This window comes from Microtus ochrogaster, chromosome 21, assembly GCF_000317375.1.
Source record: "Microtus ochrogaster isolate Prairie Vole_2 chromosome 21, MicOch1.0, whole genome shotgun sequence".
NCBI lineage: Eukaryota > Metazoa > Chordata > Mammalia > Rodentia > Cricetidae > Microtus > Microtus ochrogaster.
In genome coordinates this window covers 45798353-45816072 of record NC_022022.1, presented here as the reverse complement: position 1 = coordinate 45816072, position 17720 = coordinate 45798353, and the positions used below count along the sequence as shown (strand labels likewise).

Below are 17720 nucleotides of genomic sequence, written 5' to 3'. Positions count from 1 at the left end.
AACCTCTAAATGGTTTACAGTGTATTAAAAATATATGCAGGCTAAAAGTTGAAGTTCTTAAAATAAAAAATAAAGAAAGAGAGTAGTTGGGTGTGGTGGCACATGCCTTTAATCCCAAAGCTTGGGAGGCAGAGGCAGACAGCCTCTGTGAATTCAAGGTTTGGTGGCACACTCCTTTAATCCCAGCACTTGGGAGGCAGAGGCAGGTGGATCTCTGTGAGTTCAAAGCCAGCCTGGTCTACAGAGGGAGTTCTAGGACAGCCAAAGATACACAGAAAACCTGTCTCAAAAAGTAAAAATAAGAGAAATAGAGGTTAAAGTAAAGCCACATAAAGATGGAAAAATACACAGAGAATCTGGATACTATATGTTATTATGCTCTCTTTGAATTGTTTGAATGCTGAGGAAGGAGCAACAGCTGCCAAAAGACATTTGCTATTGGTGCCAGTCTTGCCTTTAAAGGCCTAATCACCCCTTTGCATTTTGAATTATTTTTCCAGAACCAAAGATTCAGTTAATATTTGTCCAACTTTTGGGTCTGATATCATTCTATTTACAGATGAAGTCAATATTTTTAGAAAACCGGTGAAGGCTTCTTTGGGGCCTTGTATAATTTTTGTAAATGACTCAGGTCACTTTTCTGATTCTTCAACCCTGTCCCAAATATTCAAAGCTGCTATAAGGCAGAGCACCAAAGTACATCATCAAATCTAAGCTGTCTTTGCAAATTAACATATTGGCTTCACCAAGAGGCTGGTCTTGTAAAATTTCCATACCTCTAGTCCTACCTCATTGTTCTATGAACATAGCTTCCTCTTTTCATCATGTTTTCCATTATAACTAAGAACTAGCTTCCAATATTGCAATAGTTAAATCTTTCCAGTCTTGTAGGATAATTCTGTTCCCAGTTTCCCATGAATTTAACATCTGTTTCACATAGGGTGAATGCTTATCATGTGAAACAACTACTTCTTTAAATCTCTTCAAATCTAAAATTGCTACAAGATTCCAGTTAACTTCTTCATAGCCTTGGGGATGCCTAATCTGGTGGTTATTCTTGTATGGTCACTGGATAAACTGAGATTGGTTTTCTAATAACCTTGGGCTATTTCTCTTCAGTTTTATAATGCAATAGTGTGGTAGGTTTGCTTTAAATTCTATCTGTCTGTGTCTGGGTATTTTTCTTATTTTTTGTTATTAGGTCTTTCTAAGGCTTGTATCTTATCAGCCAGAGTTTTATTTTTTTTTTTAGTTAGTCTTTCTAAGGCTTATATATTATCAGTTAAATTTTTATATTTGGTACAGTTATCAAACCACTTCACTTCTTTTAGGATGAAATATGAATTGCCAAACTGTTGGTATTATGTTAATTTCAGCTAAGTAATTTATCCCCTCATTCAATGCCGTATTCCCCTTTGTATGCTGTGATATGTTTTATTACCATTGGTTAATAAAGAAACTCCTTTATGGCTTATGCAGGAAAAAATATAGCAAGCAGACAGAGAATAAAAGAAGGTGTCAGAGAGATGTCATGTAGTTGCCAAAGGAGAAAGATGTCCAGAACCTTACCAGTAAGGCACAGTCTCATAATAATACAGAGATTAATAGAAATGAGTTAATTTAAAATATAAGAGCTAGCTAGGAATATACCTGAGCTGTTGGACAAACAGTGTTGTAATTAATAGAGTTTTGTGTGATTATTTGAGTCTAGGTGGCCAGAAAACAAAATCCTGCCTCTGTTTACAGTCATTTATCTTTCTACATTTACAAGCCATCCATAGTAGCACTAAACAGGGTCCTAATGCTTTCTATTGTGATATTTCTGATTCTTAACTTGGGAAATTAGCCCCCTTATGGCACCAGTTTGTAGGAGGAGGACCACTTGTTTGTCCTGGCTGCCCAGAACCAAAATAATCACACAGAAGCTGTATTATTTAAAACATTTCTTGGCCCATTAGCTCTAACTTCTTATTGGCTAACTCTTATATTAATTTTACCCATTTCTATTCATCTGTATATCACCATGTGGCTGTGACTTACAGGGTAAAGTTTCCAGCATCTGTCTCTGGTGGCTCCATGGCTTCTCTCTGACTCCACCCTTCTTTCTCCCAGCATTCAGTCTAGCTCTTCCTGCTTACCTATGTTCTGCCTTGCTATAGGTCCAAAGCAGTTTCTTTATTCATTAATGGTAATCACAGCACACAGAGGGGACTCCCACATCAAAAGATTTTCCATCTATTTTAAAATATCATTTTTAAAATTAACCCCTTTAAGAATTCCTGGGTATCTCACCAGATCTGCTGTTGATGAGAGTAAAGCCATGTCAGTGATGCTCGACTGATGGGGAGAAGGGTGTGCTGCTAGCTGTCGCTGCTCAGCATAGCTGGGCAGAGGATGTGAATAGTGCATGGCTGGGCCCCTTGGCTACTTGCTGTGGTGACAGTCCCGAGCAGGTGTGAACCTATGTCATGGTGGCCAAGCTGGCCTGAAAAGGGGGTGCAGGGAAAGCCCACATGGCAGGAAGTGAGGGCATGGGCCAGCAGTGGGCAGCTAACACCAGTGGTATTTTGGGCCTGGGGTGGGCAGCAGATGGAGGTTGCTATAGAAGACTGCAATGGTAAAACCCTGGACTTAGATGGAGGGCCTGTGGAGAGGAAGACAAAGCTGGTCTCAGCAGAGGCAGTGGAGAGAAGGCAGGTTTATGCCTTGGTATAGTTTAATGCCACACATTGGATGCCAGCTGTAATCTAAATTATTCTATTATCTGCAGAAGTCCAGGAGTCAGATAATGGGTGAAAACCTGAATGATCTGAGAAGCAGCAGAGAAGTGACCAGTGATGTCTTCCCTCTCTCCTTCCTCGATCCAAAGGGCCATGAATCTTTCTAAACCCCTCTGTACTAATTCCTATGTCTCTCTATATGTCTTGAGTCCTTCACATACCTTTATGGCTAATTCTGGTCAGCTAGTTCTGTCCTCTGATTCAAGGTAAACTTTATTGTCTTGTGATTGTCAGAGTATGATCAAAATAGCCCACAACAGTTGGTCTAACGGAGTGTCTATGGAGGAGGTAGGAAAAACTCTCCTGAGTGTGGGAGGCACCATTTCTTGGGTTGGGTACAGGGAAGGAATGAAAAGGAGAGTGGAAGCTGAGCACTGTTCCCTCTCTGGACTGTGGGTGTAGTGTGGCCAGTTTTGTCAAGTTCCTCTCTGTCAGCCTCGTCTATGCATTGATGAACTGTAACCAGGAATTGTGAGCAAAACAAGCTCTTTTTTCTTTAAGTTTCTTTTTCAGGGTATTTTGTCCCAGCAGCAGGAAAGGAGTCAGTGTGTACATTTGTCCACACAGAGTTCCCAGACAGTGTCCTCCAGTTCCCCTGGCCTTGCTTTAGCTTTTCAGGGCTGCCAGGCTCTTCCTTCCCTAACATGGGCTCTCTGCCCATAATTGCCCTTTGGTGAAACTGCTGACCTCCCTGCTGGCACTTGCTCCTCTTCCACTTAGCCTGGTGCTGTTTTGGTGCCTTGCACTTCCTCCTCACAGCCCTCATCATATCGCATTTGCAAGTAAATAACAGTGTGCATAAGCAACCTAATAAATTAAAAAACAGCACCTGAAGATAAGCACTCCCTTTCCATCTATGTGGACTGCCTGGCATTTGAAACCCAGCATGAGGTCAGTGAAATTAAGGAAGGAAGGAAGTAATGAATGTTGGGTAATCGCTGTGCACACACCTCATTCAATTCTTGCCTTGATTGATGAGCTCATAATCATCCCTTTCCTCAGATGGTGTAGGTCTTGTACCATATACATGGTGAATGGTCTCTAGGTCTCTGCATCAAGACTCAGTCAGCAAATGTGGAAGACAGGACACGGTGAGGAGGGAAATGTGGCTCCAGAAGGGCCACTATGTAATCCACTGCAGTCAATGTGCACAGCAAGAGAAGGTAGAGTCTGAACAGTGAATAGCAACTAAAGAGAGTCCACCTTGACAGCCCGGGCACAGCAGAAGGAGCTCCTGCCAGGAGAATATGCTGGAAACTCATACACGCTCTGGGCGGTCTGTCTCCTCGAAGATAGGCCCAAAGCCAGAGAGCTGGAATCCAAAGGCCCATTAGGGCTGGCAGAACTGACATAGATCTTCAAGGCCAGAGCCAAGCTGCGGGCTCAGGAATGGGGACTGGACCTGTGGACAGGGACACAGAGGCAGAAGCTCAGACCCCTCTCTCACTGAGAGTGGAAGCAAGCAGCAGACAGTGACAGCAAAGTGAGGGAAAACCAGAGTCAGATGCATGCTGGGACTCACCACCAGCACCTGACCACACAGAGCTTACCCAAAACTGACCCTGTTGGAAGGTTATACTTCTCTTCTGCGATCTATTGACTTTTAGTTACAATAACGGTCACTAAAAAGTGCTTCTGTGACTATTGCCAAAAGTTAGAAAATACATCAAAGCAAAATGATACTAATCAAAGAAGGATGTTTCAGCCATCTGTAGATATAATATTGATAAAATTTCCTCTCACATCTATGACTTGTTTCAAGAATAAGATTTTGTAAAAACCAGGAGTAGTGTTGAACCTGTAACCCAGTGTTAGGGAAGATGCAATAGGTGGATTCCCTACAGTTCAATCATCAGCCATTCTAGCTGAATAGGTAAGCTCCAGGTTCCCTGAGGGACGCTGTCTCAAAAAGACAAGGAAGGTGGAGAGACTGAGGAAGACACACAGCATCAACCTCTGGTCTTCACATTCACACACACACCATACACACACACTTATACTCACACAAGCCCACATGAACACACATGCACAAGCACATACTTCCACACTCACACATGTGAGCCCACACATGTACACACAGACACATACACATACACATGTAGACACACAAGTTCCCATGTACACACATGCACATGTAGCTACATACTTTTACAGATACACATAAGTACACATATTTGCACACACATGCACACATGTGTACATGAACGCATGAATGTCCACAGGTGCACACATGTACACAGGCATACACATGCACACACAAATGTGTGTGTATACAGACATATACATATGTGCACATGTACATACTTATACAAGAATAAGACTGCTTTGCATGCTTTTGTTTATTTCTGTGCTTTTTATATTAGTTTCTGAATTTAAAAATTATTCATGTATATGTGTACATGATGTATGTGGAGGCATTATTTGCCATGCAATGGGCATGGAGGTCAGAGAACAATTTTATGGACTTGGTTCTCTTTGCACCTTTGTATGGCTTCTGGGAAGTCCACAAGGCTGCCAGGCTTCAGATGGAAGCACACTTCCCTGCTGAGCCTCTCATCAGCCCCGCCTCCTCTCCTCTGTTAGTTTCCAGCTCTCCATCCCAGCAAGTGTTCAGTTTTTTCCTGATACCCACCCTATATTCAGTTTCCTCCCATTGTCCACGAAATCTCTACACAGCATTCTGTCCAAATCAGAATCTAATCCGGGCCAGACTTTGCATCTGGTGGTTTGGTCTCTGAAGTCCATACTAATTGGCATTGTCTCTTGTTTCTCTGTTATGGTGGAGATGACCTCATTTTCTGGATCTGTGCCCTTACGGGGCATCATGTAGTGTCTTTACCATCTGCATTCCTGTAAAGAGTAGGTCAAGCTAAATCTAGAGGATTGGTTCCCATTAAACATTTGAGGCTGTGGAGTATCATAGGCATGATGTATATTTTCTTTGTGTGTTTGTGTACATGTGTGTAAACATGAGTGCCCATGTGTGAGGAGCCCAGTGCACATGTTTCTCTGGTGATATTCTCCTTGGTTTTTGTTTTGTTTTAAGATGGCCTCTCTCAGTGGCATAGGTCTCACTAAGTAGTTTAGGCTGGCAGGAAAGAAAGGATTATAGGTGCACAGCATCAAGTCCTCTGGGCCTGGGGTTTCAGATGATTCTGAGCCACCTTGTGGGTGCTGGGAATTGAACCAGGGTCCTCTGGAAGAGCAACCTTGGCCCTTAACCACTGAGCAATTGCTTTAGCCTGTGCCCAGCTTTTCTTGTACTTGATTATGGGAACCAAGTCCAGACCCTTGTGCCTGCAAGACATGTACTTTACTGGCTAGCCCCAGAGGTATACATTCTATTACTTCACTCATGGAAAAACAGAACCTGGTTAATCCATCTCCAGTGTTGCTGAGCTTGAATGTAGGAGATTGATCTCAGAAGGGCAAGACAGGAAATGACTCTCACATTCATCTCCCATCATGCCCCATGCCTTGCTGCTTCCCCCACCAGTGACTTTTATCTCCAATCAGCCCTCACCCCCACCCTGTAACTCCCAAGGGAGAAAGAATAAAAAGTGGGTGCACTTGAGACTTCACAGTAAATATATGGTACCTGGAGATAAATACAAGTGGAACACTCACCCGTTAGGAACTCACTTCTCTCTCGCATTTCATCTTCTCAGCTGATTGAGATTCAGAACAGCTTGATCCCATGATGTATACACAGTCATCTTGCAGATGGTCTGAACATTCTCATGGAAATATTTGGGAAAGATGTAAGCCTTAAAGAAAGAGTAGTGGTTCAACCAAAGTATGAGCATACAAAAAATGAAATATGATCTATGTATTTAGTTTTATTAATTTTGCAAAACTTACCATGAGGAAGTCCAAGGATTGGTGCAAGGTCCTCAATCTGGGCTGTACAGAGTTGTGTCTTGCTAGACTCTTCATTTGGATTCCATTCTCACCAATGTTGCACATCCTTGGTCAGGTTTTCCCAGTGCTGAGCCTCTGTTCTCCTGTGTAAAATGGGGAAATGGTGCAACATGTGGAGAGAATTGTGTGAATGAGCCGTGAATTGCCTGCAATAACTGCAAGGAAGCTTCCGCCAGGACATGTGCATTGGACTGACTGGTACTGAGGAGTCTGTCTGTCATGATAAGCATTGACTCTAGATGGAGCAGAACATGTGGGTGGGATTTACTAGTTCATACAGCTGAGGACTCTGGGAAATACTGGAGGAAGCAAAGAGTAGAGGCTTAATGTTATCACTGTGTGAGGGTATTTGATGCCACGTGTTTGATAGGTGGTGCTTTTGACCTTGGACTTTTTAATAAACTTTGACATATTATGTAAGCATGTTTAGGACATTAAAGGCAATGGAAATATTAAGACATCAGAAACAGAGGTGGCCTTTTTGTAAAGGACCTGGACATTTTATTGTGTGTCTTGAGCATCAGCCTTGTACTTACATATTGGCACTTTTATTCAGATTTCCACATGGTATGTGAAAATCATTTGAATCCATTTGCCTCCCATCACAATAGATGTGAGCCAACCGCCATTAGTCTTCAAGCATGTTATAGGGAGGGATGTTCATAAAATCTGTGACTAATATCTATGTTTACAGTTTGATGCTGCTACATGCCAGTGGTTTTATTGGTTATCCGTATGTAGTAGGAGGTTGCTATTTTGTACCTGGCTGCCAAGACCTGAAATAATCACTCAGAAACTATTTTAATGCCAATATTGTTTGACCAATATCTTAAGTGTATTTCTAGCTAGCTCTTACATCTCAAATCAACCCATTTCTATTATTTCATGTCTTACCACCAGGCTCATGGCCTACTGGCAAGATTCTGGCTGTTGGCTTTTGTCTTTCTTTCTGGCAGCTCTGTGGCATCTCACTGACACTGCCTACTTTCTCCCAGCATTCAGTTTAGTTTTCCACCTATCTCTATTCTGCCCTATCACAGGCTAATGAAGCTTATTTATCATTAAGCAATAAAAGTAACACATCTACATAAGGACTTCCCACATCATTTTCCCTTTTTTTGTTCAAATAAAATGGAGGGTTTTAATTTAACAACATAATAAAATTACATATAACAAAACAGTTATCAAGCAAGAATTTCAGTTACAATATTTATATCAACTTTATCGTAACTAAGGAAAACTTTAATTATAACTATCTATTCTTCAACTCCATCAAAGACCTCAGAAGTATATAATGTTACCTAAGTAAACAGGAAGTAAATTATAAGGAACTTCCAAAACTCTAGACTTGACAGAGACATCTTGCTGCCTGGACAGTCACCCAAAGTTCTTCTGTACCATTGGAGCATCCATCTGCAGTCTACAGACCCATAGTATCTGACAGACTTTTCCATAAAGCAGGAAATTTCAAAGGCAGTTCTGCTTTTGTTGGCAGTTTGTCAATTACTTTCTTCTGTGTCCTGCAGAATGTCTGGCAGACTCTTTCATGAAGCCTGAAGGACTGTTTCACCTTCTTTGGGCAACTTCAGCAGTCATTTTGCTGTGGGTCCTACATGTCCAGTTCATATACAGCATAACATCAAGCAGTTCAGGCAAGAACAGTTTCTTGCCCAAATGGCTAACATACTCCATAAGGATCCTCTTCAATGCCCATCATCCTCTTGAAGTAGATTGGAGCTGCCAGGAGCAGATGTGTCTCATTGTCACAAAAAGTCCTAAGTTCTTTTTTATTAGATTAATAATATATATATTATTTTTCCATTCAAATATTTACACTTCCTTCCCTCCTACCAATCCCCTCCCCCTCCCCCACACCACCACCTCTCTCTCCCTCCCTGCTTGAGAGAGGGCAGGGAACCCTGCCCTGTGGGAAGTCCAAGGCCCTCCCCCCTACATCCAGGCCTAGGGAGCTGTGCATCCATATAGACTAGGGTCCCAGAAAGCCAGAACATCCCGTAAAAACAGGTCCCAGTTCCTTTATCAATGGCTTCTCAGTCAGCCCCCATTGTCAGCCACAATCAGAGAGTCCGGTTTGATCACATACTCATTCAGACCCGGTCCAGCTGGATTTGGTGAGCTCCCATTAGAACAGGCACACTGCCTCAGTTGGTCTTGTTTTCCTTACTCGTCTTCTCCCTCCTTCTGTCTTTCATCTGGACCTTGGGAGCTCAGTCCGTGGCTCTGATGAGGGTCTCTGTCTCTATTTCCATCCATCACCGGATGAAGATTCTATGGTGATATTCGAGATAATCATCAGTGTGATAGTAGGGCAAGGACAGTTCAGGCACCCTCTCTTCTGCTATCCAAGGACCTAGCTGGGGACATCCCGTGGACACCTGAGAAACAAAAACAGAACCTCTTTTCCAAAGCAACATATCCTTAGACCCAAATTTTGAAATCTACATACCTTTAAAACATATGTTTGTTTATCTTAGCAGCCTATATAATGAAATGTATCTCTGTACTTAGCTCATTCACAGTCAAAAAATTCAAAAAAACAAAATAATATACATTATCTAAACTCTCTGTGTATTTTCCATCTTTATGTGATTTGTTTTTTTCTGTATTCCTTTAATCTATGGCTGTCTATACTCTGTCTCTTTAAAGACTTTATTTTATTTTTTTTATAACCATTTACTTTCTTTTATAACTGTCTGTATTCTTTTTCTTTTTTTCTCCCAAGCCTATGTACATTTATTCAACACTGTGACCCATTTAGAGGTCTTTTTATCTGAATTTGTTCTTATTGTGTATCTGTAATAATCTGACCAGGCACACTTTTAAAATGCTAAAGGGCTTGGTGCCGCAGCCCTGGATGCTGGTTCCATCTCTCTCAGGCTTTCAATATGGTGGAGGCAGTTTACCACTGGCTCTGGGACTGCTGGGTGGAGCCATCCTCACCACCTCAACTCTCCTGCCTATGTACTCCTAGAAGACCCAGTCCTGCTGTGTGCTCAGGCAGGTGTGGGGAGGGCACGGGGACATGGGCATGCTCTTAGCTACTTTCCTCCTAACCTGAAGCGGGTATATAAGCACCCGGACTCAAAGTGTATGGCTTGCCACACGGGTTAGCCTCAGTTGTTTGGACACCAGGCTCCAGATGAAGATGGATGCTACAAAGAAATCCCACTCAGAGTGGAGTATAATAAAGGGATAGTTATTTAGGGGTAGACTCAGGTCACAGTCCTCTGCACAAACAGGGAACAGGAACCAAATCTAGCAGCCAGGAGAAAGAGTGCATGCAAATTTTATGGCTGGCTGCATTTATAGTATAAAACACCACACCCAAATGGGCTGGTATCTTAAAGGCTATTGGCTGAAGGAGTTTCCACAGCATTCATGAACCCTGGTTACACTCAGACCTCATTGTGAATTACAGTTCTCTGATTACAGCAGAGGAATCCAAGTGGTGTCAGGAAACTTCAGCTTGTTGCTTTTATAAGGTCAGCTGACTTTTGTGGCTTTCTTAAGCAGAGTGTGACTTTATTAAGAGAGCTGTGTAAACAAAGCCTTTCTCCCAACCATAGAAAGTGTTGAGAATAGCAGGGCAGTGGTGGCACACAAGCTTTTGATCCCAGCACTCAGGAGTCAGAGGCAGGTGGATCTCTGTGAGTTGGAGGCCAGTGTGGTCTACTAGAGGTAGTTCCAGGATCGGCTCAAAAGCTACAGTGAAACCCTGTCTCCAAAAACCAAAAAAAACAAACAAACAAACAAAAAAAAACAGGGTTCAGAAATCTATTCTATAGTTATTAGCATTGTTTTTCAACTGGCCATAGTTAACAGTTTTAACTGGAATCCTTTAAAATATTACAGTTTTTGAGACAGCGTTTCTTTGTGTCATTCAGGCTGACTTTAGACTCTTGGCAATCAATCTACCTGCCCTAGCCTCCCCAGTCCTGGGAATACAGGCAAGCATCACTATGCCTAACTTCCTGGAATATTTTGTATGTGTATATGTTCATGTGTATACAGGTGTGCATGCATGTGTATGTGCATGTATGTGAAGGCCAGAAGGTAACTCTTGTTCTTTAGATTCCATCCTCTCTTTCTGAGTTTCTTACTTTCTCTTTCTGGATTTCTTACTTGCCAGAAAGTGACAGATTTGGAGAGGATGGCTGCCAGCAAGCTCTAGGAATCCTCCTGCGTCTTCCTCCCCACAGTAGGACTAAAGACGCACATTGCTGCACCTGGTCTTTTCACGTGGGTTCTAGGGATTGGACCTGGGTTGTTTAATCTTGCTTGCAAGGCGAGCACTTTCCCACTGAGCCATCTCCCAGCCCCACCTTGAAGTCTTCATCCTGACTTGGGCCCTCAGCGATTGGTTCCCGTTAGTCAGTTTGATGAGAAGCATCAGCCTCAAGAACAGGTGTAGTTTCTGCCCAGAAGCCTTATAGAGGAAGCTGTTTTTAAATAAATATTTAATTATTTGACAGTTCCATAATTATATTTTGATCATACTTGTCTCCTCCCCTGTCCCCCCAGATCTCAACTTCCCTATTCCCCAACTTTACCCTCATTCTCTCTCCTCCCTCTTCTTTAGTTACTGTTTTCGCATGCTTACATACATATAAGTGTATAAATACAGCCTGTTGATTCCACTTAATATTGCTTATGTACATGTTTTAGGGTTGACCTCTTGATACTGGATAACCAATCGCGGGCTTATCCTTGGGGAAGACTGTGTCTTCCTCCCCGAGTAATTGTTAATTCCTGTAGCTCTTCATCTAGGGATGGGGACTGTGAGATTGTCCCCATGTGTGTTGGCATGTCTGATGGTATTATTGTTCGGGGCTTGTTAAACAGCCTGTTGTTAAGATTTCATAGGTACAGCTTCTCTGTCCTGTATAGAAGACAGGATTCTGCCATGTCTTGGTTCTCCGGAACTTCTAATGTTCTGGCCTCTCTTACATTCTCTGAACCTCCTGTGCGGGGGTTGTGTGCCGATGAGCCAGTCAGGCTTGGACACCCCACCTTCAGCTGTTCTCTGTATTGACAAGTTGTGACTTTTGATAATGGTTCCATCTGCTGCAAAAAGAAGTTACTTTGATGAGGGGTGAGAGCTACTCTTGCCTGTGGGATCTAAGAATATCTATCTAGGATGCAGGGAACAGTCATGCTGGTTTAAGGAAGAAGCAGTAAGTTCTGCAGCTTCTATTCGTCTCAGTCACTTTTACAGGCTGGCAAGCGAGCGGAAGCACCAGACAGGTGTTCATTGGAAGAGGTAATACCATCATCTAACGTCAGGGAGGCCGAGGGGTTAGAATTCTGCTGCTATTCCTCACGGCACATACAGCACCGCCCCCTCACAACCAGAGTTGGTACCCATGAGCACACAGGTTGCCTTCATCCTCGGGGAGGTTCTCCTCAACCTGAAGACAGCTTCAGTGGGGTTAAAGTATCACTGCTGGGTTTCAGACACACAGCCCCCACCCCCCACTACATTGCCTATTCTGTGTGTAATTAATCAAAGGACTTAATGCAGATTTTTTTCATGTATCATGAATATTATGAGGTTTAAAGAGTAACAAGTGAAAAATGAAAGACCTCATTTTCTGGTGATAAATTTTAGTACACATGTGATCCGGTTTTGGAGTCTGTGCAAATCATTTATGATGGACAAGGCATGAGGAAGTTGAGAGAGTTCATGAAATACATTTCCCTACTCTTTCCAAACCTTCTCCTACTCTCCCATCTCCATGTATTTGGTAACTTAAGACTGAAGGTCACCTATCTGGGGCTTAATGTGGTCATCCCCCACCGTTATCAGGGTCACCCGATCAGGAACTGAGGGTCCTAAGGTGTTGCTGCCGTGCACTGTGTAGTTAGACCGACCGTGCTTGTGGGTATCACTCTCTCCATAACCATGGAGCAGCTGTTAGCAGAATTGCTGCTCCTCCGGAGTACTGGAGTTCAATTCCAAGCAACCATGAGCTTCAGGCTGAGCCTCTGCATGTCCTTGAACCCCTGTGTACATATGTTTACACACAATTAAAAAAAATGAGTCTTAAAAATCTGTGTCATATGATACAATAGCTATTTATGTAGTGTTTACACTGTTATTTACTTGATACTTCACTAATATTGTAAGCACTCTAGATGATCATGTATGTATAGGGGAGGATACAGAAATATATGCAAGTATGATGCCATTTCCTGGGAGGCCTGTGAGCACAGATTTGTACTGACATTGGAAGCAGACTCCGAGGATGCTGAAGGACAGCTGCATTGGATCAGCACCGCTGACCTTCTGTTAGGGTGTGTGTGAAGGCCAGGGGCTGGGCTTCCTAGGGCAGGAGGGGTGGTGTAGAGTTCCAGTCACTAACTCCACATGTAAATATTTGTTTACCCTCTGTGCTTTTTTCCTAGAATCAGCAGAAAGTTTCTCTGATGATCAGGACTTTGGTGAGTCAGTTCAAGCACTGAGTTAGTATAAGATTCCTTCGTGACAGTGATAAACATGTACTCAAAATCTGTAGATAGCTTAGTGTTCATTTGGGGGAAGCAATCCTGTTCTGAGTTCTTCTTACAGCTAGTCTCTTTTTGTGGAATTGCAAATGCTTCTATCAGGCAGATGATCCAGTGGCCACCTTGGTTGTGTGCTAGTCTACGCTCCCCACCCCACCAAAACTTGCATTTTTCCATTCTAGTTTAGGACTCTGGCATGCAGAAGTCTTGTTAAACTCTTTCCAGTGATGGTCTCCACCACCAGACTTTGAAGACGCTAGGAGTCTTCCTTGTGTTACAGCTGGTTTTCCTCATAATTGTCCACAGAGATCTGGATCTTGGTGCTCGAAGTGCGGGTGGGATGTTAGCAGCTGGGGCAGCCCCGAGCATTAGTGGAATACAGCTCTCAAGCTCTGTCCCGGACTAACTGAATGGGAATCCCCATCCTCACAGGATTCTCAGAGGCTAGTGTGCCAATGAAAGCCTAAGTGGCTTTGGATTTAGGAATGTTTCTCCCTGAAACACTTCCACTGCCCTGAGATACATAAATGGGAACTTGTGCCTTCCCACACTGCTTAGACCCCAAATTCTTAGCTAGAAGATTGGGTATGGTATCTGGAAATGTTAAATGTATTCACTATGGTGAGGTAATAAATGTGTTAATTAACTTGACTTAGTTTTTATAATGTATTAATGAACCAAAACTTAGCATTGTACCTCAGAAACACATGCAATTATTGTCTGTTAAAATCAATACAATTCTAAAGTATGACTATATATGCATTTTTGTCTCTGTTATCAAATAACCTTTATTGTCTTTTGTGCACATCATCTATTGTGATTCTTAATTATTATTTATACTTAGTTAATTTATACTTAAATATTATTTATAATTTCAAGTTTCCTTTTCTTAAATTTTTTTAGCTTGGTCCCCTATGATTCTGTAAGTTGGTAATCAAAACACGTATAGGCTATTTTGTAATTCTTCAAACTTTCAGGGTGGGATAAAAAGATGAAGGATGATAGCGTTAGAAAGGTAGATGCCAATTTTGTCATCAGAAGCTGGCAAATTGCTCTAACTTAAAATGTGCCATGAGCCAAAATGTTTTACTATTCAATAATGATTGGAGGTTTGCTTTCATCCATAAATCTTCACCTCTCAATTAGGAGAAAGCAATTAGTCTATAATAAAATCCTCATCTTTCTGACAAGGGTTTGAGATGAATGAATCAAGGACAAATAAGCACTGTGTCTTGCTTATTAAACAGTCTAAGGAGAGAGGGACCGAGTGAGGATTCTCCCTGGATAGACAGGAGTCCAGGGAAAGGCAAGCAGAGCTGTTTCCCTGAAGCTTTGGCTTCCTTCTCCCAGGTGTGCAGAACCAGCCCCATCATTCTCTGCTCCTAGGAACACATCTGTTGCTGGGGAAACAGATCCTGAGTGCATGATGCCCAGAAGTGAGGGTGTGTGCCTGCACAGCATGACTCCGACTAGAGAGTCGACTAGAATTTGTCTCTTCTTTCTGAACTGTTCCTTCAATATTTGTACTTCTTAAAACCATGGTGCTAAATAAAGCTTCCGTGTATTAACAATGTGAGTAAATTTAGTTAAATTAGAGTATTGAGCCCCTGTCAGTTGAGCTTAACCAATAGAAGCATTTTCAACAGACTTGGGCTGCCAGGGACTCCCCGGGAGCCCTCATGGCCACTTTTAAAATCAATCTTTCTTTTTTTTTTTTTTTTTTTTTTTTTTTTACTTCCATAGGTTCTCATATAGCTCAGGCTGGCCTTGAACTCACTATTTAGAAAAGGTTTGCCTTGAACTCCTGATCCTTCTGCCACTACTTCCCAAACACACAGATTGCAGATATGTACCCTCATGTTCCAGTTACCCTCCTAAAGGGGAGGATTGCTTTCATCCTAAGGCTGGTACCTGCACCAGTTCCCATTACGGTCTCAATAGAAACATTCCGCCATTGGCTGTTAATGAAAGGACACCAGCCCCCAGAACCACGTGCACATCCCAGTATTACCCTGTTTCTTACCCAGGTTGCTTCATGGCCTGACTTCTCCTTCCCTCCAAACCAGTCTTTATCTTGTGTGATGTGTGTGCTGTGTGATCCCTTCAGAGAGCAGGCCTCTGCCTTGCTTCACTATTCCAGAATTTTCTTTCTCACTTAGCCTTAGGCACAGTAACACAGTCAGCCAGTCTTTAAGAAGTGTATTTTCTCTGTTTCTCGAATATCATGCCTCTGGCTTTTCTCTTTTCTCTGATGTCTCCTCTGCTGTGTGCTCTTTCACATGTAGAGACTGAGTACTGAGCAAGCTAAGGATATATTCCTTTTTCTTCCTAGGTAACTCCATTTGGTCCCATGGTTTGATTCAACCATTTGCTTAATATTAATTCCTAAATTTGCCTCCCAACCCAGATTCTCTTTCTTGATCTAGACTTGTTTGTCCACCCTAATGTCCCACCAAAACTCATGTTTGTGCTCCTCTGTCATCTCTGAAATGCCAAGTCTCACCAGCTCCTCTGCACCAGGTCGAGGCCCGGGCGCCACATGACCACCACAGCCTGTACTGCATCAAGGCCCTGGTGTCACGTGACTACCACAGCCTGCACCAGGTCAAGGCCCCGGTGTCCTGTGACTAACACAGCCTGTAACAGATCAAGGTCCTGGCGTCACGTGACTACCACAGCCTGCACCAGGTCAAGGTCCTTGCATCACGTGGATGACCACCACAGGCTCTTGGTTCTTTGTTTACAAGCAGCTACTGTCTGACTGGAGTCTGTTTTCCTTCAAGCCATCAGAAGACTCCTGAAGTCTGGATGAAAACAAAGCAAACGTCCAGCTGCTATTTAAATTTTTACAATGCAAATGCGAATAGTTTAACATTGCTTTTTTTCTTTAATTACACTCTATTTAATTTTAGTCCACTAGTACCTAAATATCAGCAATCACAAGATACTAGCTTCGTACAAATATGCCATCTTAGATATTGGCTATTGATCTTATACTTTGATACTGATATTTTATAGCTGTCTCAACTTTACAATATTTTGACCTTGTTTCTGCATTTGAATATTGAGAGAAGATTTATGGCACTGTTTTTAGTTAAAGAAAGAAGAAAAACTGACTGGATTACTTGTGCCTTTAGTATTGTTAGCTTTATGCTGTCATTTTATCTGCCTAGTCTAATTTTATGTGGATCAAATGGTATTTCATGTTGAGTGTCCTCATTATCAAAATGCCAAGGTTAAAGTATTCTATAATTTTAATTGCTCTTCTGTCCCACTCAATCACTATGTCAGTGTTAGCCGTAACTATGGCAATAAAAAGTTATTGTTAGAATAGATCTGACTGCAAGCACAGCCTCATCCCAGGAGCCACGGCAAGCATTAAGGAAAAGGACATATTCCTCCTGAGCAAAACCTGTTATGGGAAGCTGACTTCTGGTTCATCAGGGAAGCTCTCTGTCTTTGCCTCTGAGTGTGTCTTCCATTTGGCAACACCGTCTCAAAGAGGGAGGCTGCCTGTTTGCACAAAATCTTGTGACTGTAGATTCCTACTCTGATAGAGAGCCCGTAGAAGGCTTATCTAACTAAAACACAGCTCTCCATGTAGCTTTCTTACAACGAGACTCTTCATCTTCACTTCTGATGGGTTAAATTGTTGAAAAGTCTAAACCTCTTGTTAATTCTCTTGTTAATTCTTGGTTAATTCTCAACATGGATTGGGTTAATCCATGGCAGTAGCCTAGTTCTCCAAAATTATTAAAATCAAATAAGACGAGGCCAGGTGTGTGGGAACACACTTCTAATCCCAGCACTCGGGAGGTAGCAGCAGAGGTAAATCTCTGAGTTTGAGGCCAGCCTGGTCTACATAACCAAGTTCCAAGCCAGCTAGGGCTACACAGTATGACTCTGTCTGAGAAACAGATCTAGTGGATGCTCTAGAACGGAGACAACTGCCCTCTGGATGTTTCTAGATTTAAGTTTCCTTGTGAAGTGTGAATGCTTAGTGCCACACACTGCAGGGAACCTTCGAGAGTCTCTGGGTACATTGACAACAAGAATTAAAGACTGGCAGTCCAGACCATGCAAGGCACCATCCTTGTCCTTGTTCATGTGGAGATGCTTGTAACCTGGCCAGCAACCTTTGGAAGATGCTTCTGTGCTCCCTATTTTATAGAGGAGATTAAGCCAGAGAGAGCTCATACGGTTTGCACAGTTAAGCACAGTAATGATCCAATACAAACTTCAAATACAAAAATTTTTGTTTTTAATTAAAAATGGTTGTTTAATTCCCTGACTTAGGAACAGGGACAAGCTTATAATTCTATACATGCATGTTGAAATAAGAGTGCCTGGGCTGCGTCCCCCCGCACCCGGCCGCCCACATGGCTAGCTTAGCTTATGCCCTGAAATAATTACACGGAAACTGTATTCTTTTAATCACTGCCTGACCCATTAGTTTCAGCCTCTTATTGGCTAGCTCTTACATATTGATCTAAC

General features: G+C 42.4%; 1 protein-coding gene across 1 annotated transcript in view; it reads left to right on the top strand.

Moving 5' to 3' along the window:
* Positions 1-17720, top strand: part of Slc44a5 (solute carrier family 44 member 5) — a 235009-nt gene that overhangs the window by 112858 nt on the left and 104431 nt on the right. The window contains exon 3 of the mRNA XM_005357466.3: positions 13128-13163. Coding sequence (XP_005357523.1) covers positions 13128-13163 — 36 coding nt within the window. The remainder of the gene's footprint in view (positions 1-13127; positions 13164-17720) is intronic.